The 25,291-nt window shown below is 42.1% G+C and overlaps 1 protein-coding gene across 4 annotated transcripts in view; it reads right to left on the bottom strand.

Annotated features, from left to right (window-relative positions):
* Positions 1-25,291, bottom strand: part of SPNS2 (SPNS lysolipid transporter 2, sphingosine-1-phosphate) — a 162,513-nt gene that overhangs the window by 77,714 nt on the left and 59,508 nt on the right. For all 4 annotated transcript variants that reach the window (XR_012231974.1, XM_073574650.1, XM_073574659.1 and 1 more), the window contains exon 2: positions 12,676-12,741. Coding sequence is in view for 3 of the 4 variants with exons in the window: in XM_073574650.1 (XP_073430751.1) it covers positions 12,676-12,741 (66 nt within the window). In the remaining variant the exon portion in view is untranslated. The remainder of the gene's footprint in view (positions 1-12,675; positions 12,742-25,291) is intronic.

The following is a 25,291-nucleotide window of genomic DNA, read 5'->3' as shown; positions in this document are numbered from 1 at the left end:
AACCCTAACCCTTAACCAAACCATACTTAACCCTAACCCTGACCCTAACCCTTAACCAAACCATACTTAACCCTAACCCAAACCCTAACTAACCTTAACCCTAACCCTGACCCTAACCCTGACCCTAACCAAACCATACTTAACCCTAACCCTGACCCTAACCCTAACCCTTAACCAAACCATACTTAACCCTAACCCTGACCCTAACCCTTAACCAAACCATACTTAACCCTAACCCAAACCCTAACTAACCTTAACCCTGACCCTAACCCTTAACCAAACCATACTTAACCCTAACCCTGACCCTTAACCAAACCATACTTAACCCTAACCCAAACCCTAACTAACCTTAACCCTAACCCTAACCCTAACCCTGACCCTAACCCTTAACCAAACCATACTTGACCCTAACCCTGACCCTAACCCTATCATGACCCAGCCCCTACATTGCTTCTAGGAGGACATTTAAATCCCATGAGCAATGAATGGGAAAAGCATTGTCAAGCTGCAGTCATTGTATGAACCATATACATAACTAATGTTAAATGCTATGTACTTATATTTGACTTAAAAGTAGCACACTGATTTGCCAAAGCTTAATAAGGCCTGTTTCACACTTGCTTTTTTTTGCAGCGCGTTTTTCCCGCAAAAAAACGCATTGAAAAACGCATACAAAAGCATACAACTGCTGCGTTTTTTTCAAGCATTATGAGCATGCATGAAAAAAACGCAGCGTTTTTATGAGTTTGTATGCGTTTTTAGTGCGTTTTTACCGCGTTTGCGTTTTTTTCAAACATTAGGTGGCCCCTCACACTAACCCAAACCATGACTTTACTAACCCTAACCCTTAACCAAACCATACTTAACCCTAACCCTGACCCTAACCCTTAACCAAACCATACTTAACCCTAACCCAAACCCTAACTAACCTTAACCCTAACCCTGACCCTAACCCTAACCCTGACCCTAACCAAACCATACTTAACCCTAACCCTGACCCTAACCCTTAACCAAACCATACTTAACCCTAACCCTGACCCTAACCCTTAACCAAACCATACTTAACCCTAACCCAAACCCTAACTAACCTTAACCCTAACCCTGACCCTAACCCTAACCCTGACCCTAACCAAACCATACTTAACCCTAACCCTGACCCTAACCCTTAACCAAACCATACTTAACCCTAACCCTGACCCTAACCCTTAACCAAACTATACTTAACCCTAACCCTGACCCTAACCCTTAACCAAACCATACTTAACCCTAACCCTTAACCAAACCATACTTAACCCTAACCCAAACCCTAACTAACCTTAACCCTAACCCTGACCCTAACCCTTAACCAAACCATACTTAACCCTAACCCTGACCCTAACCCTTAACCAAACCATACTTAACCCTAACCCAAAACCTAACTAACCTTAACCCTAACCTTAACCCTAACCCTAACCCTGACCCTAACCCTGACCCTAACCCTTAACCAAACCATACTTAACCCTAACCCTGACCCTAACCCTGACCCTAACCCTGACCCTAACCCTTAACCAAACCATACTTAACCCTAACCCTAACTCTTAACCAAACCATACTTAACCCTAACCCTAAACCCCCTTAACTAACCCTAACTTTACCCAAACCCCTAAATTCCATTGTCTAAACTAATGGTAAAAAAAAAACCGCATGTGCAAAAAAACGCATACATAAGCATGCCAATGCGCACATATGCTCACCAAAGACTTATAATGGGTGTCTTGCTGTAAAAAAAACGCATTGCGCGCGCATGCGTTTTTTTGAGGCAAATCGGACGCACAAAAAATGCAACAAGTTGCATTTTGTGCGCCCGAGCGCATACCGCAAAAAAACGCATGCGCGGTAAAACGCGTACAAACGCATGTGTATGCGCACATAAGCGCATCCCATGCAAAGTATAGGAAAAAAAACCGCATGCGCTATTTAGCGCTAAATTACCGCGAAAAAAAACGCAAATGTGAAACCAGCCTAAGACAGGACTATTCTGTACATTTTACTGTTTAAGTAATTGCAAGTAGATTAAGAAGAGGTGGCGTGTCAGCAGATGTCTTTCCTTGGCAAGAACTTGAGCTGAATGAATCAAGCCAATCAGTCCAGTGTTTCTTTAGGTTCCCGGAAACTAATTAAGGGGTATGTGTCATCAGAAAAAAAACATATTCCTTTTTTGTTAAGTTACGTTAAGCACATTTTATTAAGTTTTTTTTTTTTAATTTTTCATATCACTATGTATATTAAAAAAGCCTCTGTACTTCTAGTAAATTCATACTTCCTGTTCTGTACAGATTTTTTTTTTTTTTTAGCAGTCTCGTTATCATTACAGGCACAATTACAATGATTGGTAACACCAGTATATACAGTAGATACCACAATACCATTTACAATAAGTGATGTCATAGCTCACTTACCCCATCACCCTGCTTCACGTTGTATTTTGCCCAGAGCAGTTATTACAGACAGTATTACAATGAAAGGTTATAGCTCTATATACAGTAGCTTCAACAGAATCCAGTTTTCCAAATAAGTGATGTCATTGCTCACCTAGATGTCATAGCTGCCTAGAAAGGTCTCTTGTACAAGTCATTAAAAGGGGTTGTCCACTACTAGGACAACCCCTTCTTGATTTAAATTTTTGGCTCCGTAAAAAAAAAAAAAAAAAAAAAAAAAAAAAAAAAAAAGCTTATACTCCCCTCCCATGCCGTTACCGTTCTAGAAGTGTTGGCAGTCGCGGTCCCAGGGTTCTCATGCAGTTGTTGCGACACGAGAGCCTATCGCCCAATCAATGCTGGCATCACCGTTTCCCCCTTCGTATGAATTTAACATGAAAAGGAAGTGAGAGATCAGCTGCAGCCCTGACTTCCTCTTCACGTTTAATTCATACGAAGGTGGGAATAGTGATGCCAGTGCTGATTGGACGCTAGGCTCACGTGTCATAACATCCACATGGTAGCCCAGGGGATGCGAGTGCTGACACCGCAGGAATAGCGCCAGCAAAGGAGGATAGCATAAGCCTTTTTATTTTATTGGGGCCAAACATGATTTTCCCTCCTCACTAGTTTCACTTTCCATAGATCACTGTTCAGCGTGTGTCTAGGGTAGGAGCAGCTGCTCTCTGCACTGAGGCTGCTAGAGGGGGAGGATTTGTTACTGTGTGATGAGGGCTTCTTTATGTGGACGGGGAGGGCCTGTAGCTATGGAGGGTGGGGTGGTTGCTATAGAGGGCATGTTTGGAGTAGAGTAGGAGGTTACGACTAGTTCTCATTTCAATGCCATAACACCCCCTCCCCTTGGACGTTCTGTTCAGAATATCTAGAAAACCGTGCAAACTAGTGACAGAAAGTAAATTACTTATTGTCATAATTCTGCAGGCCAGATATGTACTGAGATTATGTGAAAAGCCCGGACAACCCCTTTAAGCAATTATTCTTAGATATTGCTCTTGGTGAAATGACAGTTATGATTTCCTATATAGGTTTCTCTACTATATCAGTGTTATTTATTAGACCTATCATCACTACATTGCCTTTAGTTAGTTAAATGGTTAGGCGCTTGGAAACATACAGCAAATACCCTGCAAATGCAGATTATTTAGCTACTGACAAGTCTCCAAGGATCAGAGTGTGCATTCTTAGGCCTCAGTTGAATATTCTGCAAATCATGAATTCTCTGATAATTTTCTCTCCTACATAATTACACTTAAAAGCTTCATGTGACTGATTCAATAAAAAAAATAATTACACAAGCCACTTACAAAAGAATACATCGGCTTATATTCCATGGACTTGGCCTGCTGAAAGCTTACAGATGCCTTCATTCACAGATGTGATATATTATTTATAAGACACATAGTCTAATGTTCCCCACAAGTGGCCACTGATTATAAATACATTTCTTAGTATGTTGACACCAGTGTAATATCATATGTATTGATTTCATAAAGGACTCTGGTTTCGGTAAAGCTGTGTGGAAATATAGATATGAAGTAAGGCCTATTCCAGACCATATTATTTACCACAATTCAGAAAACTTCACTCGAATGTGAAAGAGCTATAGCACCATTCACAACCACTATACAATGTACAAAGCAGTGTTAATTCAAGTGCATACCTCTCAACTTTCAAAGAAAAAGGAGGGACATATGCCCATAGTACGCCATGGCAATATCTATTTCAATGCTAAACCACTTCCCTAACCTTAGCTATACCAAAAATGGTGGGGGAAACAAAAGGCGCAATAGTGCCCTATCACTAGTGACACTTAAAGTATGAGCGGTATAATACAGTTCCACTCACCTATTCCAGTTGTGTGACCCACAACTGGCTTGAGAGCATATCACAGAATCAGCTGCTGCAGGACCTCCACCAACCACTCACACGTGGAAAAAACCTGAGGAAGGTGCCAGGAAGGGCGCCGAAACGCGTAGGAGGAAATAAAGGAGTACACTGCTACAACATCTTGTATCCCAGGTGATTTGTGTATCTCGGCTAGCGCGGACTGCAACACACCCTGCTTCCCACAACTCTCTAACCTTAGCTAGTCCTTTATATGCCCCAACACAGAAATATTGCACTCAGCAAGACCTAGTAGTGTTTCCACACAGTATAATTTATTTTACTTTTCTGACACACCCCCCCCCCCCCACACACACACACACACACAGTATGAAGCCCTGGGCAGTATATTTCCCTACACATAATATATTCCCCCACATACACAGTAGGATGCCCCCACAAAACTTTTAGCCCCCATAGTACCTTCCCCTCTGAGAATATGATGCCCCCCACAATACATTCCACCACACACAGTATAGTGCCCTCACAGTACATTCTCCCACACAGTATGGAACATCTTCAGTACATTTCCCCTATACACAGTATGCATCCACAAAATCCACTCCCTTCTATGCAGAATATCATGCCCCCAGCAGTACATTTTCCCATACCCAGTATGATGCCCCAACAGCATATTCTCATCCACACTGAACATGAAGCCCCCAAAGTACATACCCCCGACACACACAGTATGGAACTGCTGCAGTAAATTTCCCCCATATACAGTATGGTGCCCCACACACAGTATGATTCACCCTTGCAAGACCTTCAGGCTCTTCCTAAATGTAATGGTGAAGACAGGACCTGTCAGCAAAATGCTGCACCATTATTCAACTATATCTGTTTTTTTTTAGTGGAATTCGAGATACACCGCCGACCTTCCAAGAAAGATGGACAGCTCTCCAAATTCGGGACTGGATTGGATCAGGGACATATGCTAGTGTCCTGTGGACCCTTAAATGACTTGATAAATTGAAGTGTCAGACCCTCAAACAGGGCAGCCAGGGGCCCAGTGAGCAGCAGTACACAGAGGGGCCCGCAGGTCCAGCGCCCTGCTCTTGTGCTTCTGCTGATCGGGCCCCATCGTGCGCCAAAGTACTGTGCACTGTGGAGCACACGTCGGCGCTGGGGCCCGGGAGCCTTTTTGGAGCTGTCTACAGCCATCTTAACTAGTCTGCTGCACAGCTCCTGCTTGGCTGTACCTAGAATTTATGGGCTCCCTGCAGGTCCTGACTATAGCCCATACATTTAGCTGCTTCACTGCTGAAAACACTAGACGCCCCGGGAACAACTGAGGCAAGTATAAAAAATTTTTTGTTTTTTTAAATGGGTGAGGTGGGGGGGTGAGACTGCCGATGATGAAGTGTGTTTGAGGGGGTACTGCACATGATGAAGGGGGACTGCAGATGAAGTGAGGGGGGATAGGCGACTGCAAATGATGATGTGGGGGTGATGGGGACCGCAAATGATGAAGTGGGGGTGATGGGGACCGCAAATGATGAAGTGGGGGTGATGGAGACCGCAAATTATGAAGTGGGGGTGATGGAGACCGCAAATTATGAAGTGGGGGTGATGGAGACCGCAAATTATGAAGTGGGGGTGATGGAGACCGCAAATTATGAAGTGGGGGTGATGGAGACAGCAAATTATGAAATGGGGGTGATGGAGACCGCAAATTATGAAGTGGGGGTGATGGAGACCGCAAATTATGAAGTGGGGGTGATGGAGACCGCAAATGAAGTGAGTGAGGGACAGCAATTGAATTGGGGGTGGGAAATAATGAATTTTGAGGGTGGGGGGAGTAAATGATGTATTGAATGTGGGAAAGTGCAGTTGATAATGAATAGAGGGTGCGAGAGAGAGAAGGGGCATGTAACTATAATGAATCGGGGTAAGGGTTAGAGCGGGAGGTACATAGTGGGGGGCATTGAGGAAAAATGACTGGTAATGAATTGGGGAAAAGTACAGGTGCTAATTTATAAATTAAATGGGGAAGTGGCTATGTACAGATAGTGGGGGCACAGTGGCAGATTATAATTTACATTTGGAATGGTGGGTTGCAAAACAACCAATTATTAATGGTGGGTGAACGTCTATTCAGATGTGTAGTGTAGAAGAAAGGGAAAGTGGGGAATGTGCTCTGAAGTGGTGCTCTAGATATCTGTTATTTTATGCAGAGACGAGTCCTGGCTGAAAGAAGTGATGGCGGTCTGCGCTGGATAAAAAGAAACGCAATGATGAAGGACTTCAGCTAGAGACGTCACTGGTGAGCAAGTGTGTTACCTGTACACTGACACTAAACACTGTATACAGAACTCCTGTGTATGTAACTGGTGATCACTTTATTTCCTGTACACTATATGCAGAGCTCTTGTGTATAATGTCACTGGGGATCACTGTATTACATGTACACTGACACTATATACAGAGCTCCTGTGTATAATGGCACCAGTGATCACTGTATTACCTGTACACAGACGCTGCATACCAAGTACAGATCTCCTGTGTATAATGGCACTCATGGTGACAGTATTTTTTTTTTTTATTAATGATCAGTATTAATAATAATAATCTTTATTTTTATATAGCGCTAACATATTCCGCAGCGCTTTACAGTTTGCACACATCATCATCACTGTCCCCGATGGGGATCACAATCTAAATTCCCTATCAGTAGGTCTTTGGAATGTGGGAGGAAACCGGAGTGCCCGGAGGAAACCCACGCAAACACGGGGAGAACATACAAACTCCTTGCAGATGTTGTCCTTGGTGGGATTCGAACCCAGGACCCCAGCGCTGCAAGGCTGCAGCGCCAACCACTGAGCCAGTATTGTACTATTCAGTCACAATGTGGTGGTATTATGTTGTCTGGCCATGGAGTGGGGGTACTTGTTCCTTCTATGTGCTATTTGGTCACTATGTGGTGGTAATATGTGGTCTGGTCATGTTATGGTGGTATTTGTTCCTTGTATGTGCTATTATTCGGTCACTGTGTGGTGGTAATATGTGGTCTGGCCATGGTGTGGTGGATGTGATGTCATGGGTGACTGGATACTCTGCCTCCAGCAGGGCGAATTTCTATGACACCCGTGACCCTGGATACACCACCTCCAGCAGGGCAAAATTAAACAAAGAAACGTGCAGCCGGATACACCGCCTCCAGCAAGCGAATTTCAATAGTTACACGTGTATCTGGATACACCGCCTCCAGCAGGGCGAACTTACAGAGATAAGGGAAACCCCAGGGAAACCAATACAATGGAGGGCCCTGCAATAGGGAACGGGAAAGTGAAGACCTCCTGCACGCCCCTGAGTCAGTGTCTCTACACTCCTGACGGTACCTAGGCAGATTCCGCACCTGGTGACGAGCAGGATACCTAAAAACCCTAGCTCGCCCTGCACCTATCCCTTTCTAATGAATTGGACGGTGCAGAAACTAATCCCACCACTGCACTAAAACACACATAAGGAAAGTTACAAACAGGGAAAAACCACTTAGCTTTGCTCTGTTGCTATTGCTCCCAGCAACAGAGTCCAACACCTGAGTGCAGCTTTCCTCTTGAATAGCTGCTACTTCACCAAAGCTTTGTCAGAGCTGCAAGGAACTCTTCACTGTTGCTCCTTCCATACCAGGACTCTGACTGAGCTGCAAGGAACTCTTCTCTAGCTCCTTCCTCCACCAAGGAAGGTTGGAAATGACCAATATCACCAACAGTGAGTGAGACCACCTGACTCTCCTTTATAGGCAAGCGCCAGAGCCATCACACCTGCTAGTGATTCCCGTGTAATAATACTAGCCCCCACCGGGGGCAAAACTAGAACTAAAGACACCACTGTGTAATGACCCTAATGGCCACTGGGGGAAAAACTAACTTTAAGCAACCAGCTTAAAGGAAAAAGGTTACATGTGCTTTTATCTGTCACAATCCAGCATGGATCGTGACAGTGGTATTTGTTCCTTGTATGTGTTATTATTCAGTCACTGTGTGGTGGTAATATGTGGTCTGGTCATGTTGTGTTGGTTTTTGCTCCTTTTATGTAGTTGGTCACCATGTGATGGTAATATGTGATCTTAAATTGGTGCGTTGGTATTTGTCCCATGTATGTGATATTGTTCGGTCACGGTGGTGGTAATGTGGTCTGGACATGGTGTGGCGGTATTTGTAGGTCACTATGTGGTGAGAATATGGTGTCTGGTCATGGTCTGGTGGTATTTGTCCCTTGTATGTGATTTTACTGGTCATTTTAAAAAGTTAAAAATAATATACCTAAATTGTATTGCATATTTTAACAAATGTTTAATAGGTTAGAGTAGAGTAGGGCCCGGCCAAAAGAGTCTACCTTGTCATGGTGGCGGCTTAAAAAAATCTTTTTGCCAAAACAAAAGCTGCTGGCTGTGTGTGTGTGTGATCTGGTGATGTGAACTGTTAATGTGTGACTGGTGAGAAGGAGTTTTTCAAAGAGAGCAGTGGGGCTGTGGACAGTTCGAGGGGTGGAGGTGGGGCTGGGGTGGAGCCTGGGCGGAGTCTCAAGGGGGCCACGAAAATTTTGCTAGTATGGGGCCCTGAAATTCCTAGTGGCAGCCTTGCCCTCAAATCAGATATTACCTATCCTAAAAGCAAGTTGTCAATTTAAAAATCATAAAAAAAACCCTTTAAATAGCATACAGTGTTTACTATTTAAAAAAAAAAAAAAAAATCTAAAAACTTTATCTGCACTTTAATAGCACTAACAGAATGTAACACCAGAGGTGACACATTATCGCTATGTTTTGTCTTCAGTAATCGGGCTTTTCAGACAGAATCTCCCAGGAGAGTCACTTAACTAAGGGGCAGCAAAGTTACATATTTCAACACTGACTAAACTGATTTTCCCCAGCCAAAGAATCTGTGCTGCAAACCAATAAGGTTGGAAAACAGTTAAAAACGTTACATATTCATGCATAATGGCCACAGCGATGAAGACTATTTTGCTGTATACAGTAACATGCATTCCTGCAGCAGCCAGAGCTGAACAGATGTGTTATTTCTGAAATATGGAACTAGAGCAGGGGCTCATCCAGATCCCAGGTGTCTGCAGAGGGTGCCGCATGTTTAGTCTTTTCATTCTGTTTGGACTAAAGTATCTCAAGCAAAAAAGGGGAAAAAAAAAAAAAAAAAAAAAAAAAAAAAAGATTAACCCCACAGCTGCCCTTGTGGAAGTGATCATTACTTACCGTAACTTTTTTGGGGATTTGGGTGCTAACGATTTTGAGACCATGACATTAACGTGTTAACACTTTGCATGCTGCAAACCCACCTTCCCATCACAGAAAAACCACCACATTTTATGATTTTTACATACTTATTTCATGCAATAAAAAGAAAATTAATTATTTGATACAATAGAACTTAATATTTGGTACAGTAACCTTTGTTTGCAATTACAGAGGTCAGACATTTCCTGTAGTTCTTGTCCAAGTTTGCACACACTGCAGCAGGGATTTTTGCCCACTCCTACATACAAGTCTTCCCCAAATCTTTCTGGTTTCGGGGCTGTCACTGGGCAACATTGAGTTTCAGCTCCATCCAGAGATTTTCTATTGGGTTAAGGTCTGGAAACTGGATGGACCACTCCAGGTCCTTGAAATGCTTCTTATGGAGACACTCCTTAGTTGCCCTGGCTGTGCGTTTTGGGTCATTGTCATGCTGCAAGACCCAGCCACGACCTATCTTCAATGCTCTTACTGAGGGAGGAGGTTGTTTGAAAAAAAAAAAAAAAAAAATGTTGCGATACACGACCCCATCCATTCTCCTTTCAATATGATGCAGTCGTCCTGTCCCCTTTGCAGAAATGCACCCAAGTATGATGTTTTTCCCACCATGCTTCACAGTTGTGATGGTGTTCTTGGGGTTGTACTCCTCGTACTTCCTCTAAACATGGTGAGTGGCGTTGATACCAAAAAGTACTATTTTGGTCTCATCTGACCACATGACCTTCTCACATGCCTCCTCTGGATCATCCAGATGGTCATTAGCGAGATTTAAATGGGCCTGGACATGTGTTGGCGTTAGCAGTGGGAGTTTGTGTGCCCAGGAGAATTTCAATGTATTAAGGCGCAGTGTATAATGTTTGAGAGAGACTGTGTCCCCAGCTCTCTTCAGTTCACCGGCTTCCAGCATGGAGATGCGTGCATATTCATTACCTTAATGAGCGGGGCTACGTGATCGCTCGGCACAGGATGTGCTGCTTGAAGCTGGAACCAACTAGATGAAGGGCACGCAGGGAGGGGAGTAGAAGGTTTTTTTTGTATTAGGAGGCATGCCTACAAGGATGGGAGGGGTTAGCCATGCATACAAGGATAAGGACGGGGGAGCCGTGCATACCACGACAGGGATGAAGGGACAATGTATACTCTGCTTATACTCGAGTCAATAAGCTTACCCAGTTTCTCATGGCAAAATTAGGTGCCTTGGCTTATACTCGAGTATATACGGTATATCTCACTTTCTTACATTTAAACATATACATACATACATACATAAATACAATGGGGAAAATAAGTATTTGATACACTGATGATTTTGCAAGTTTTCCTACCTACAACATTTGGAAAATGATGAGGTCTGAGTCCATCTATTACTGCAAATTTTTAATAAAACATCGATATGGAAAAACTGTCAAAATGAAAAAAAAAAAAAAAAAAAAAAAAAAAAGAATCCTGTAACACAAAAACTTCTTGAACAATGTTATTTTCTCATGACACCTACTTAAGGCATTGCTTGCTCCCCCATTTTCTGTTAAACTATGTAATTTTGAATAAATGTAACAAATATTAAAAATATTGTAGTAAGCTATGCCTATGAAAAAAAAAGATGAGCTCATCAAAAGTCAAGTGCGCAGTCAGGAGGATATATATATATATATATATATATATATATATATATATATATATATATATATATATATATATATATATACACACACACACACACACACACACACACACACACACACACACCGATGCCAATATGAACTGACAATTATGCCTATCTTTCAAACATGTGTTCCAATACATGAAAAAAATAAAAATGAGCATTTTAACATTGGAGATGGGGTTAAACTGTGACCCCATAGGTTGCTCATTCATCATAAGATGGAGCAATTCGATTTCTCAGTGTCCTCCCAGAGTCATCTGAATCATGCCCATCATGTGAAAAATGCTATTGATACTTTGTTGCTTTGACCTATGAAACAGTATATACTGTAGATACATCAATATTTCTAATTTTGTCAGATAGTAATGCCAATATAAAAAGATGCACACATGGCTCAGTTCTCCTTGTTGAGCAATATTTTACTTGGATTTAAATAATGATTAGAGTATGCTTTGTCCCTCAAGATGCCCAAGAGCTTTTTGAGCTTACGACAGATGAAGAAGTATGTTTAGCATGTGTAATATTTAGCTAGTCAAACCTAAGACATTCTGCGAGGAAATTCCATGTCAACTGGAGTTTCAGTACATTTGACATGTCAGTTTGCTATGATCGCTAGGTTCAAAGTCTCTACATATGAGCTATAGAATCATTAAGTGACACCTTGTTAATTTAGACACAAAAATTCTTGACAAGCCTGAAGAATATGGCTTTATATATATAATATATTGTGGGATATTGATAAATACATTACTGTAAATGCGTTGTACAAATTGCTAAAACAGCACCCATAAAATTGTATGGGCTAATACTGTACCTACATCTTTCTCAGATTTAAAAAATGGAGACACAGGAAAGTAGAATCACTCAATTTGTGAGTAATGCGGCCTGCTCTTTTATATGTCATATTGAAAAGAACATACAGAGGCACTATACAGCAGCACTTAGCAGGTTCCGTTTCAGCACCTATGCCAGGTCCCCCATGCCCTCCCACCCAGCAGCATTCACCCATGTGTGAGTAAACTCTCTGCCTAACCGGCCCTGTACAACGTTATTCAGTTAAATATTTTAAAAATACATTTATAATGTCCCAGTTTCCTATGCTAATGAGGGCTTTTACTAGTCGATGGGGCGTTAGTTGCCCCAGACTAGTCAGCCCTCTTTTCATGTTATCACGCCCCTGTGGGCGTTATATCAGAATTTGCAAGAGATGGCCTCATTGCCGCCCATTAAAATCTAGCACATGTGCGCCGGTCATTTTGGCAGCGTCTCTGAAGATGGGTGTATGCTTCCCTACTACAGAGGCCTACTGAGCGTGACCGGAAGCCAAGCCCCAAAACTGCAGAACCTAAGCGTTGATCATAACCCAATATGCAAGTGCACTTAAAATGGACACTTACCAGTTTGCAGTAAGCCAGCACCACTGTCTTTGACTCCGAAGTGTTGCTGAATGTCCAGGAGTACCCCTGTTAAGAGATAATAGACAATATGGGGGGGATTTGTAATATTCTGAAGAAGCAATTCTTTTAAATAAATTTGTAGAAATTACATTCCAGCATTCACGCAGCAAAATTTCAACCCTTCCATAGTTCAAAAACTAAAATTGTAGCGGGTAATCAAAGAGTCAGCCCAATAAGCAAAGACATTCTCAAAAGGAAATTCTACTTGCTCAATAGGGAAGACAATGTAAAAAGTAGTACAAAGCTAAGAAATAGAAAGGTTATAATTCCAGAGAGCCCATTCCTACCATCATCCAGTGGCCCATTTCCCCAGGACAAGTGCACGCTTGGTTTAGAAATGGGTTGATATATGGGTTATTCAAGTGCAACAAAAATGGGAATACGATTTTGCTATTCTCCTTAAGTGGTTTTGTATCCTTCCTCAGCTTACCTTGTTGCTTTATACTTTGCCTTTGTTATGCAGCAAGTACATTAAGCAGACAATATGCCGTAAGACTGCACTGACTAATGAAAGCAAGAGCTTCCCTCAGATTGTATTAAAGCAGAGCTTTATATTTATTATCTTGGGAGAAGATGTGATTTCTGATTGGCATTACCAAATTATAGCCATCTATAACACATAGGGAAACCATCGCTAAAACCTACAAGGAAGATATTTTCTCATGAAACTGATATTTTCCTGGAAATTGTGTACCTTCTGCTTAAGACAGATAGTGTAGTGTGTCCTATCACTAGGAACATTTTTGGATTGAGCCCTTCCTGTGATATGTTTATCATGTCTGACAGCTGCCCAGTTTGCTCATCATTAGGACTACACGAAGGAAAACCTGATAAGAAAAAAATTGGTATACTGTTCACTGTCAACTTGCTTCGTAGATGGAACATCCTTCATAGTTAATTTGGGCGAGTAAAGTTCAAGCACCATGGTCAACAGAAGATCAGAGCACCCATTTTTTACCTCCAAAATAGTCGTCTTTAACTTAATTCTCATATCGTTTGCATGTGTCTTAGGTTTCAACCTAATAATGTTGTAACTATAGAGGATATGAATAATAAGTGTAGAAAATACCGCAAGTCCAAGTAAGAGAATCTTTCAGACGTGATTCAAATTAAAATTATGAACTGTATTCCAAAAAGATTAAATAAGATGACATCCTCAAACATCAAAATGCAGTGGATAGGAGGACTGGGAGCTGCAGACATGACTGATGAAGAATGCTGCTGGGGTTGTGGAAATCACTCCAGACTCCAGAGGGTGCCAATCCAGCTGCTGAAGACAGCCACAGTAGAGGAAACAAAGGATTTAATCCATCACACCCATTCAAGAAATGTAGATACTTTATTCAAACTAAAACCTAGTAAAAGAAATCTGACGCGTGTCTGGTGCAAAAGTCATGCCCTTAATCATAGGAGCTGGCTTTCTTTTAATGTGTTTTAGTTTGAATAAACATAGTCCTAACATATTTTATATATAAAAATACATATTGGGTGTGCTGGATTAAATCCTTCGTTTCCTCTATCAAAAGGTGTGACTTCCCTACACGTTTCAGACTGCGACAGTCATTCATGATACCACAGAAGGTACTGTACTACTAAGACTATCCATTTAAATATCTTGACTAAAAAAATAAAATATTGAAATGTATAATCCAAGTCTCCCACGCCAGTCTAAAAAGCTTTTCTTGCGCTGCACTACTGCTCTGGAATGCGAAACCCTGGAACAGGGGTCCTCAAACTATGGCCCGCAGGCCACATCCGGCCCGCCAAGGACTTTTGTCCAGCCCCTGGGCCCGGCTGACATTGAACTGCAGTGAAGTTCAATGCCGGCGGGCCCTGTAATCGCAGGTGGAACAACGATGCGTCGAAGAGAGGCGTTGCGCAGCCCTCCATATGCAGCAAGCACACACAGACGACGTTATCATGCCGCCTGCACGGCCTGATGACGTCACGCCGCCTGTGTCGGAAGAAGACGGAGATGGACATAGGAGAGTACTGTTTTTTTATGCTGCCTATTGGGGACTCATGGACATAGGAGAGTACATTTTTTTATGCTGCCTATTGGGGACTCTTGCATCACACCAGTCTGAGCCTAAGGTAAAAGTGGAGTTCCACTTACGGTATTCCTTTTTTGTTTTATTACTTCAAAACAAGATATGTGCAGTATGCATAGCAATTTGTTCATAGTTTTTTTTTTAAACTATATTCCTGCCCTCCAATGGTCTGAGGGACCGTGATATGGCCCCCTGTTTAAAAAGTTTGAGGACCCCTGCCCTGGACCATCAGATTTACTTCCAATATTCAGTATTGAAAACCCCATCTTTGTAAACCAGCCTCCCACAAATCTTCAACCTGACTCCGTTTCTCGCACTACCCTTTGGGAAGTGGAGGAGGGAGCAATTACATTTGTTTCTTTCATTATATTCACAAAGTGATAAAGAGCATTTCTCACAAATAGAGCTTTAAAAAAAAAAAAAAAAAAAAAAAAAAACCAAACACTTAAAAAGCACAGTAAGTTATGAGTTGCCCTCATGTACCAAGCTTTCAAAGGATCCTAACTGTCATTGAATTTTTGCACCAACTATACAGTTATAAAGATCATTTCACCTAAAATATACATAGTGAAAGCAATTGAGATGATATCTAAATACCGATGGAACAATTTGGGAGTTTACGCATCAAAGTATTTGTAAGAAGACTGCAACTTGGTAATCATATATTTCAAAACCAGTTTAAGAAGCAATTGTAACCTGTTAAAAGCCATGAATACAATTTTTACCAACAAAAGTAGATGATTATATATAGGACTGATTTTAAGAGCACATATATAGATATCCGGCAGTAAGGAGGGGTTAATGTAGAGAACACAGTAAAGTCAGGACATCAGTTCACTTACTGAGGTCTGCTTTTATCCCCATTGTTTTATTTCCTAAAAGTAGATTTGTCTCAGACTAGCCTCCACCTTAATACCACCAAACAAAATGCATTTTTCACATACATTCCCATGGGGTGTCCAGGTGTTCCTACGAAAGGAAGAGGCTTTATATCCAAGATGAAAGCGTGATGAAACTGATACTACCGATACGCAGCTCCTCCTTTTCTCTGTATTCTTCCCATAGTGTCAAGCGACGAGGCTGCTGTAATAGTCATCCTGCTGTCATTTTTATTTCCTCCTTGGATGCTGACATCATTGTCTGAATGCTAATTTCTCGCTCCTATGTGGCCCGTTTTACTCTTTTCTCGCTCTTTTACAGCTCGTGACTCATATTAAACCTGCTTAGTCTCTAAAGGAAAATAAGATTTTAGCTTTGTGTGATGATCCCTCTCAGTCGCTCCATCTGAAGTAGTAAAATTAGATTTCATTTTGACAAACCCAATGATAGGGACTACAGAATGCTATTTTTGTGCCACAGCAGGCAAGAAGTTCTAAACACTCAAAGACTTCACTTTAAGTTCCTTGCTTATTATGTCAACATGTCATAAATAATGCCAATATTTCACCACCATTACAGCCTCAGGATGACAGTCAATGGCATCACTTAGTGATCCGAGGTCAGCCCTATTGATTTACATCATCCCACAAGTGCTTCTGGGGCAGGGCATAGACCACGGCAGCCCTCAACCTCGGGTCTCCAGGGACTATGCAACGTTCCTGGTACCAGTTATCGGCTGGTATTTAAAATGACGTTTTAGAACTATAGACAGGTCATGAATTATCATCATCGAAAAATTGTGAATAACTAAAGTATGATACCGTATATTTATAAGAGTACTCTGGCTTCTCCACCACCTCCGTCTATTATACAGGTCTACATTTACTCCCGATAAAAATATTATAAAATATATATATATATATATATATATATATATATATATATATATATATATATATATATATATATATATATATATATATATATATATTATATATTATATATACACATATACACACACACATACATACATACATACACACACCCTTTTTACTGATCTTTCTATAAAACTTTGGATGCACTATGTGCTCTATTCATTCACTCATTGTGGGAAGTTTCAAGGAAATAATAATATGCTTTATTGGTCACTTTAATCTAATCACATTCCTACAGATTAAGAAAGCTCCATTAATATAATGTAATTATTTCCTCCTGTCACTGTAAAAACCAGAAAGACTGAGTTTGCAGAAACTTCTCAGCCTAGTTACAAGTGGTACTTAGTAGATATTTAAATAAAACTTGGACGTAAAGCACAGGGCAGAATATAACACCACCGCCCTTCTATGAGGATAATTTTCTAAAGCACATTGGCCCCACATTCAATGTCAAAGTACAGTGGGTACGGAAAGTATTTAGACCCCTTTAAATTTTTCACTGTTTCATTGCAGCAAAAAAATTTATTTTTTTCTCATTAATGTACTCTGCACCCCATCTAGACTGAAAAAATTAGAAATGTAGACATTTTTTCAAAATTTATTACAAAATAAAAACTGAAATATTACATGATCATAAGTATTCAGACCCTTTGCTCAGACACTCATATTTAAGTCATATGCTGGCCATTTCTTTGTGATCCTCCTTGAGATGGTTCTACTCCTTCATTGGAGTCCAGCTATGTTTAATTAAACTGATAGGACTTGATATGTAAAAGGCACACACCTCTCTATATAAGACCTCACAGCCCACAGCGCATGTCAGACCAAATGAGAATCATGAGGTCAAAGGAACTGGCCAAGGAGCTCAGAGACAGAATTGTGGCAAGGCACAGATCTGGCCAAGGTTACAAAAGAATTTCTGCAGTACTCAAGGTTCCTAAGAGCACAGTGGCCTCCATAATCCTTAAATGGAAGAAGTTTGGGACCACCAGAAGTCTTCCTAGACCTGGCCGTCCAGCCAAACTGAGCAATTGTGGGAGAAGAGCCTTGGTGAGAGGTAAAGAAGAACCCCAAGATCACTGTGGCTGAGCTCCACAGATATGGTAAGGAGATGGGAGAAAGTTACACAAAGTCAACCATCACTGCAGCCCTCCACCAGTCGGGCCTTTATGGCAAAGTGGCCTGACGGAAGCCTCTCAGTGCCAGACATATGAAAGCCCGCATAGAGTTTGCTAAAAAACACTTGAAGGACTTTAAGAGAGTCTCTGGTCTGACAAGACGAAGATAGAAATTTTTGGTGATAATTCTAAGCGGTTTTTTGTGGAGAAAACCAGGCACTGCTCATCACCTGCCCAATACAATCCCAACAGTGAAACATGGTGGTGGCAGCATCATGCTATGGGGGTGTTTTTCAGCTGCAGGGACAGCACAACTGGTTGCAATTGAAGGAAACATGAATGCGGCCAAGTACATAGATATCCTGGATGAAAACCTCTTCCAGAGTGCTCTGGACCTCAGACTTGGCCGAAGGTTCACCTTCCAACAAGACAATGACCCTAAGCACACAGCTAAAATAACAAAAGGAGTGGCTTCAGAACAACTCTGTGACCATTCTTGACTGGCTCAGCCAGAGCCCTGACCTAAACCCAATTGAGCATCTCTGTTGAGACCTGAAAATGCTGTCCAATGTTCACCATCCAACCTGACAGAACTGGAGAGGTTCTGCAAGGAAGAAAGGCAGAGTATCCACAAATCCAGGTGTGAAAAACTTGTTGCATCATTCCCAAGAAAACTCATGGCTGTACTAGCGCAAAAGGGTGCTTCTAATCAATACTGAGCAAAGGGTCTGAATTTCAATTTTTCTTTAATAAATTTGCAAAAATTTCTACACTTGTTTTTTTTCAGTCAAGATGGGGTGCAGAGTGTACATTAATGAGAAAAAAAAATGAACTTTTTTGAATTTACCAAATGGCTGCAATGAAACAAAGTGAAAAATTGAAAGGGGTCTAAATACTTTCTGTACCCACTGTACATATACATTTCAAGCCACACCTCAGCATTATATGACGCTTGTTACAAAGTTAGTCATATGTTATACTACAGAGGCTTTTATAGGGTATTACATAAGCGTTCACACATAGTTTACATGTCACTTATAAATATAAACCCGGCCTCATCTTCATGACCTAATTAAAATTAATTGGTAAGAGTCCAAAGATTCATTTATTCCAGAACGTAATTTTACTGTTGGGGAGATGGAAGTTAAGAAAATGTCCCTCAAGAGACCCCAAATTCCTCAGCGTTTGCTAGATTTTATTCTATGCCATAAAACATTCAGAACGTTGAGAATTAGGTGCCAAATGACAATATCTAACAGTAATTGTGTAAGGTCTATTAAATGGCTAAGGCTGTAACCATAATAGTATAAAAATAATAATATATATGCATCCAGAAGAATAGTGTTGTACCCACCACTATTATAATGGCATAAGTACTTTGACTATAAATATGCCCTCCAAAATGTCTACAAACTTTAAATCTCAAAGGTTGTACCTTTATTGTGAGCCATTAAGTAACAGCAAATGACATAACAGTCTACCAGTGCCGATACTGGCATATGACCTGTAAGGTCTCTGTTCACTGTTCCCAATTATCAAATTGATCACTAAAAATAGGGTGTCTATAATATAAAGATGAGGTAAGGGCTGAATTCTGATATTAACGTCCTTATTGTCTACACTTTAGTAGTGAAAAAGTATTGTATTGAATAGCCTTGATCTTTAAAGTCCTAGGAGTACTAAATGCCTCCTTAGATATCACCAACTTTTGCGCATTAGTTGGCATCTAGCCTTCTATAAATGGAATTCCTGGTGACGTATAAACCCCCTATATAATTTATAGCCTGGTTACAAAGCAGGAAAAACTATTTGATGAGGACTTGTTCTGTGATACTAGAATGAACTCCCAGATTAGCTCCATTTCAGGAACTTTGAATGAAGACACCCTGATCATCCTAAGATAATTGGCGAGTGTGTCACTGTAATAGCCTTCATAAATAATAGTCACCAGAATAGCCCAGCCATAGATTTATCACTTTGTCACTTGGCAGTTCTGGAAATACAGCTCCGTGAAATAAATTATTAATTGTATCCGGGAGTGGTTATAATTACACATGATGCAAACTGTTAACATTTCACAAGACGTGTTCATTACACAGTGGTAGATCTACTTTTCTATGTATAAACACATTTAGTTTTCAGAATAAAAACACTAACTGAATTAAGTCCATTGAACCAGATTATGCTGGAGGCCTTCACTTTCTATCATGACACTACAGAACCATGTACCATTTCCTCCTGACACTTGTAGTTCATTGTGTAGTGTGGTCTTTCCAGCGCTGCTGAAGGTTTGTGCGTTTCATCAGAGGACAACAGACATCTTATCAAATGACCAGGGTGGACAACATAGCTGAATATCTTCAAATACGTTGGACTGAACTGGAATTCTGGGTCTGAGTTCCATTAAAAATTCACTCACTCAGCATAAATTATTTGCTGCCAAATATGGAAAGGGGTCCTTTTTATTAACCCACGTTATGGCTTTCAACTCAAGACTGAGCCTTTCTCAAGCTTGAAATAGGCTCCAGTTGGAGCTGAAACCTGGCAGCACATGTCAACAAAATGGTCACTTTTTAATATCCAAAAAATAAAAAAGTGGGACCATATGACTTAGGGCCTCGTGGCGTGTACATCTTGCATATATTACCATGGTGCTGCTTCTGCGTCTTTTGTCATAAAAGGTTTTCTCCTGTGTAATGCTTTGGGATTGTTTTGTACAGATGTAGCAAACAAATGGTCTCTTGGAATGATCTCACTTAATCTAAAAGAATTGAAGAACTCCACTGCGTACCTACAGTAAAAAAGGTGGGTCTCCCTTACATGCATCTTCTGCATAAATCTGCAGAAAAAAGGCAAACTATTCTGTGTCACTTGTCTATTCCACCAGAAGATAGGTACAGTTCATGCAGTAAATTGTCTCGATAAACTGCAATACTACTTTTAAAAAAAAACCCTTTAAAAAGCGCTACTCCAGTTTTTGTTTTTTTTAAATATTGAAGTGGTGCTAGTAATCCTAGTTCCCTATCCCTAGTATTATACTTACCAGCCTCCATCTTCATGTTTAATTGGCCCTGCTCCAGTCGGCCTCCAGCAGTTTGTGATCTGCTGGATCCCTCCAGTGTTTCCTGAGTGATAGGAAGGTCACAACTCAACGTAATTCTACGAGAGAGAACAAGGCTCTCACAGACTAAAGGCCCATTTACATTTAGCGATGCACCAGCAATCCGACCCGGTCAGGATCGCTGGTGCATCGCTAAATGATCGCTAGTGAGCTTTCATACAGAAAGACCTCACAGCGATTCAGCAGCGACGCAGCGCACGATACTTACCATTCACACACAGCGATCCTGACGTCCTCCCGCCCGCCTCCACGCGTCGCTCGTCGTCACAGCAGGAAGTCTCAGCAGGAAGCAGACGACGAGAAATGGAGCCGGACATTCTCGCGCGATCAGCGATGGACAGCGGGGGAGCCGGTCGCTGGTAAGTATCACACATAGCGATATCGCTAGCAATATCGCTATAACGTCACAAAACCAGTGACGTTTTAGCGATATTGCTAGCGATATCGCTTAGTGTAAAACCCCCTTTACACTGAGAGCTTGAGACTTACCTCTGACTTTTGGTCAGTCAGAAGTTGGGGTCACGAGATGGTGGCGCGGGATTGGTGCAGCATCAGGAACAGCTGAAGACAGTGGCTTGTAAGTATAAGACTAGGGTCAGGAAACTTAGATTGGCAGCACCACTCTAGAGCTTATATAGGAAAACACGGGTATTACATACCTGGTAATGTGTTTTTTCATGAGACATGACGGCACCACAAGAGAGTTAGAGATTTGTATTCTCTTAGGGAGGGATCACTGCTTGTAACACTTCTCCCAAATATGAGATCAGAGGTAGCAAATAGGTCTAACCTATAATGTCTGACAAAGGTAGATGGAGCGGACCAAGTGACCGCTTTACTGAATTGGTAAATGGGAGTGTCTGCTCTCCGTCCAGGAAGTCGTCACGGCCCTCGTGGAGTGGGCTTTTAGGCCATCTGGAATAGCCCTGCCTGCACTGTTATCTGCTGGCATAATGACCTCTCTCACTCATCTAGCTATAGTTTGTGTAGAGGCTTTTAAGGCCCCTCCTTGCCCCTTGGAATGAGACAAATAATGCCCCGTTTTCTCCAAGGTCTCGTTACCTCCAAATACTGCAGGAGACATCTCCTCATATCTAGGCCATGAAGCCTCTCCTCCTTCTGGTCGTTAGGGTCAGGACAAAAGAGATGGTAAGGTTATCTCCTGAGACCTATGGAATTTTGATATCACCTTGAGAAGGTATGCTGGATCTAAATTTTTAACACAACTCTATCATCTATGGCATGTGTAGGGAGGGTCTTGTTGATAATGCGAGTAACTCCTCAACCTACTGGCCGACGCAAGCGCCTTTAATAAGGCTGTTTAATGTTAGAATCCCTATCTAATGTTGTGTTTTTAAATGGTTCCAACAGACGGTCAAAGATGACAGGACTAAATTTAGATCCCAAGGAGGAGGAGTAGAGGACGGATAGAGTCAACTCTAATACAGGCCTGGATAAACCTGGCCACCCACCTATTGTTTGTCAGGTCGCAGCTGAATAAGGCTGCCAGGGCTGAGACGTGTACTTTGCGGGTACTGACAGCTAACCCCAATCCTAAACCTTTCTGCAGAAAATTCCAGTATTGCCACTATCAGCACTTTCCCTTCCTGTATTGGGTCTGAGGTAGATAAGAATTTTCACATATCCTCCTACAAAAATTTTTTTGTAGTCACTGGTTTTCAGCTACTGAGTAAGGTGGATATTAACGCTACTGAGAATCCCTTTTCCTCTAGTAGTGACCTTTTAAATTTCAGGCTGTCAACTGCAGCCCAGATCTCTGAGCGACGCTGTGTTAGAGGGTCCTAGACCTCTGTCACTGACATTACTCTCAGCCAATAGAACCATGGCCTTATCGGCCAAAAAAAAAAAAAAAAAAGGGCTACTGGGATTTTCCCACATGTGTCCTATCCTTTGAAAAACGGATTCTTTTTGGTACTATTTTCCTTGCCTCAAGTGGTTCCTGCTCAGACAGTCTGCCTTCAGGTTGTCTATACCTCGGATATGCAGGGCCGATAATGAGAGGGACTGGTGTTCTGCCAGAGTCATAATCCGGCCTCAAGCTGTTTAGCGGAGGCCATTTGACAAGAGCAGTCACCTTCAGCCTGAAAGGGCCGGTGATTATCTGCCTTAAGGACTGAGAATGGGTGTCTCCCTGGTGGTTTACCTATGCAACCACTGCTTAGTTGTCCTGATAGGACTCTCACGTGGTGTCCACTTTAAGTGTGGTAACAATTCCTCTGGCGTTTTTTCGATTGTTAGAAGTTCTCAATCATTCGAGGATAGATTCCTTTCCTCCTGGGCCCAGGGATCCTGGAGCCATAATGTGTTTAGGTGGGCTCCCCACCGCCAAGTACTAGTGTCCGTTGTGACGTGTGTGTGTGTGTGTGTGTGTGTGTGTGTGTGTGTGTGTGTGTGTGTGTGTGTGTGTGTGTCGGGTACTCCCCTCAGAGAGGACTCTCTGTAACCACCACCTCAGTGACTGGAGTAAGGAGTCCGGAAGGGTGAGCTTTTGCTCTAGCCTTCCCTGCAGTTCCCTGTTGTTCTGCAGCACACACCTTTACAGTTCCTTTTTGTGGAACTGGGCCCATTTCACTGTTGGTATGCAGGAGGTGAGGGACCCCCAACACCAACATGGTCCTCCACAGAGCTATCTCTGGCTTTTTTTTAATCTCCCTTGTCTTCCTCTGGGATGTGATGCTCCTGCTCCACTGAGTTCAATGCTAACCTCAAAAAATTTCTAGATCATTGCTGGTTCCAGTTTGGATTTTTTTTTTTTTTTTTTTTTTTGAGGTCCAGCTGCCATCCTAACATCTATAGTTTTTTCATCACTATTCTGACTTGATCTTGACAGCAAGGGCGAGTTCTTCCCTATTATCAAGAAGTTTTCCCAATAGGGTATCAGAGCATCTTTCCCTCTGAGGTGCGCTGTGATTTCTGCGATTAGCCTTGTGAAAACTTGAGGGCTATCACTACTGCACAGGGCAGGGCCCTGTATTGGAAGTGACACTGCTGAGACCCATCCGGACTGTCACTCTGAGACGTATATGGCCTTATTGCCGGATCTGGTGATAAGTGTTCATGAGATCTCGGAACGGTTATATAACATTCGAGGAAGGAGGAATTCTACTGCTGGCCTTATCTCCACCGGGATTATCAGATACCTATTGAGGTCTTTTCAGAATTATAATTGACCTCCAGGAACTTATCTGGGACTTCTATCGAAATCTTTTCCAGGACATGTTTGTCTAGGAGTGAGGTTGTTTCCCCTTCCAGACCGTCTTTCTTTGAGAGGATTGCATATGTCCTCTTGGAAGTCAGTGGTGGAACCTTAACTCCAGACTTGATCCCACAATTTGCTGGATCCAGGTGTTGGATGAGAACCTCTCCCAAGCAGGGAGGTAGTGCACCTGAGAATGCCTGTTACTGGAAGGGTTTTTTGGTGTCTTTGGAGGGTTTGCTACAAAAGAAGCCTCTCCCACCTATGGATCGTTTGTCAGAGCTGTTTCTGTCTCGATCCTTATATTGCCATCTCCTGGATTTCCGGCCCTTTCCGAAAGGAGCGCCAAAAGAGGCCTGAAGATGTCTGTCTTTTGGGAAAATTTTCTTTTTTGTTGTCGGTTTTCCCTCATACGTCATCCAATGTCTGACCAAAATAGGAAATTTCCTTCACACAGTAAAGGGCAGAGTTACATCTTTGCCTGTGTCCCCCAGCCAGCATTTAAGCAATCCTGCACAGCGTCCTATATTAGCTAAAGTTCTTTGCGCTTGCGGGCTGGTCTCACCTTCCAGTCCGAGCCCAGCCTCAAGCTGCATTGTGGACGCCACCTGACATATGCAGTCACGCTCAGCCTAGAATGGCCGGTGGCCTAATTTGCTGTATAGCCTTGCTGAATCCTGCTGAAGTTTCAGCTAGAAATACTGCCGCTGCTCTTATGGTTGGTATTGCCTCTAGGATAGTCTCCCTGGGGATTCTTTGCTCTAGCTGATCCTCTAGGTTATTGATCCATATCTTAAGGCAGGGTTTCCCCAACTCCAGTCCTCAAGGCACACCAACAGATCATGTTTTCAGGATTTCCTTAGTATTGCTCAGGTGATAATTGCTTCACCTGTGCAATACAAAGGAAATCCTGAAAACATGATCTGTTGGTGTGCCTTGAGGACTGGAGTTGGGAAACCCTGTCTTAAGGGATCTAACCACACCAGTGGCCGCGATGGCCGGTGTAAGTGTTTCAGCTGAGGTCTCCCAGGCTGTTTTAAGACAATTATCTGTCTATCAGAGGTTCTTTCAGGGAACCCAAGTCCTTTAAGGAGCAGGGAGGACTTTTTTGGCGACCTTAGATATTGCTACATCAATTTCGAAGCCTCATCCCAGGATGAGGATGCCTCTTCATCAAAAAGGTACCTCCTTTACAGGGAATTGATTATGGGACTTCCTCTCTGGTTTTTCCCCAT

Source organism: Dendrobates tinctorius, unplaced genomic scaffold (assembly GCF_039654945.1).
Source record: "Dendrobates tinctorius isolate UK_male_01 unplaced genomic scaffold, ASM3965494v1 ptg000007l, whole genome shotgun sequence".
In the NCBI taxonomy this organism is placed as follows: Eukaryota; Metazoa; Chordata; class Amphibia; order Anura; family Dendrobatidae; genus Dendrobates; species Dendrobates tinctorius.
The sequence above is the reverse complement of the archived record's forward strand: the minus strand, read 5'-3'. Positions and strand labels throughout refer to the sequence as shown.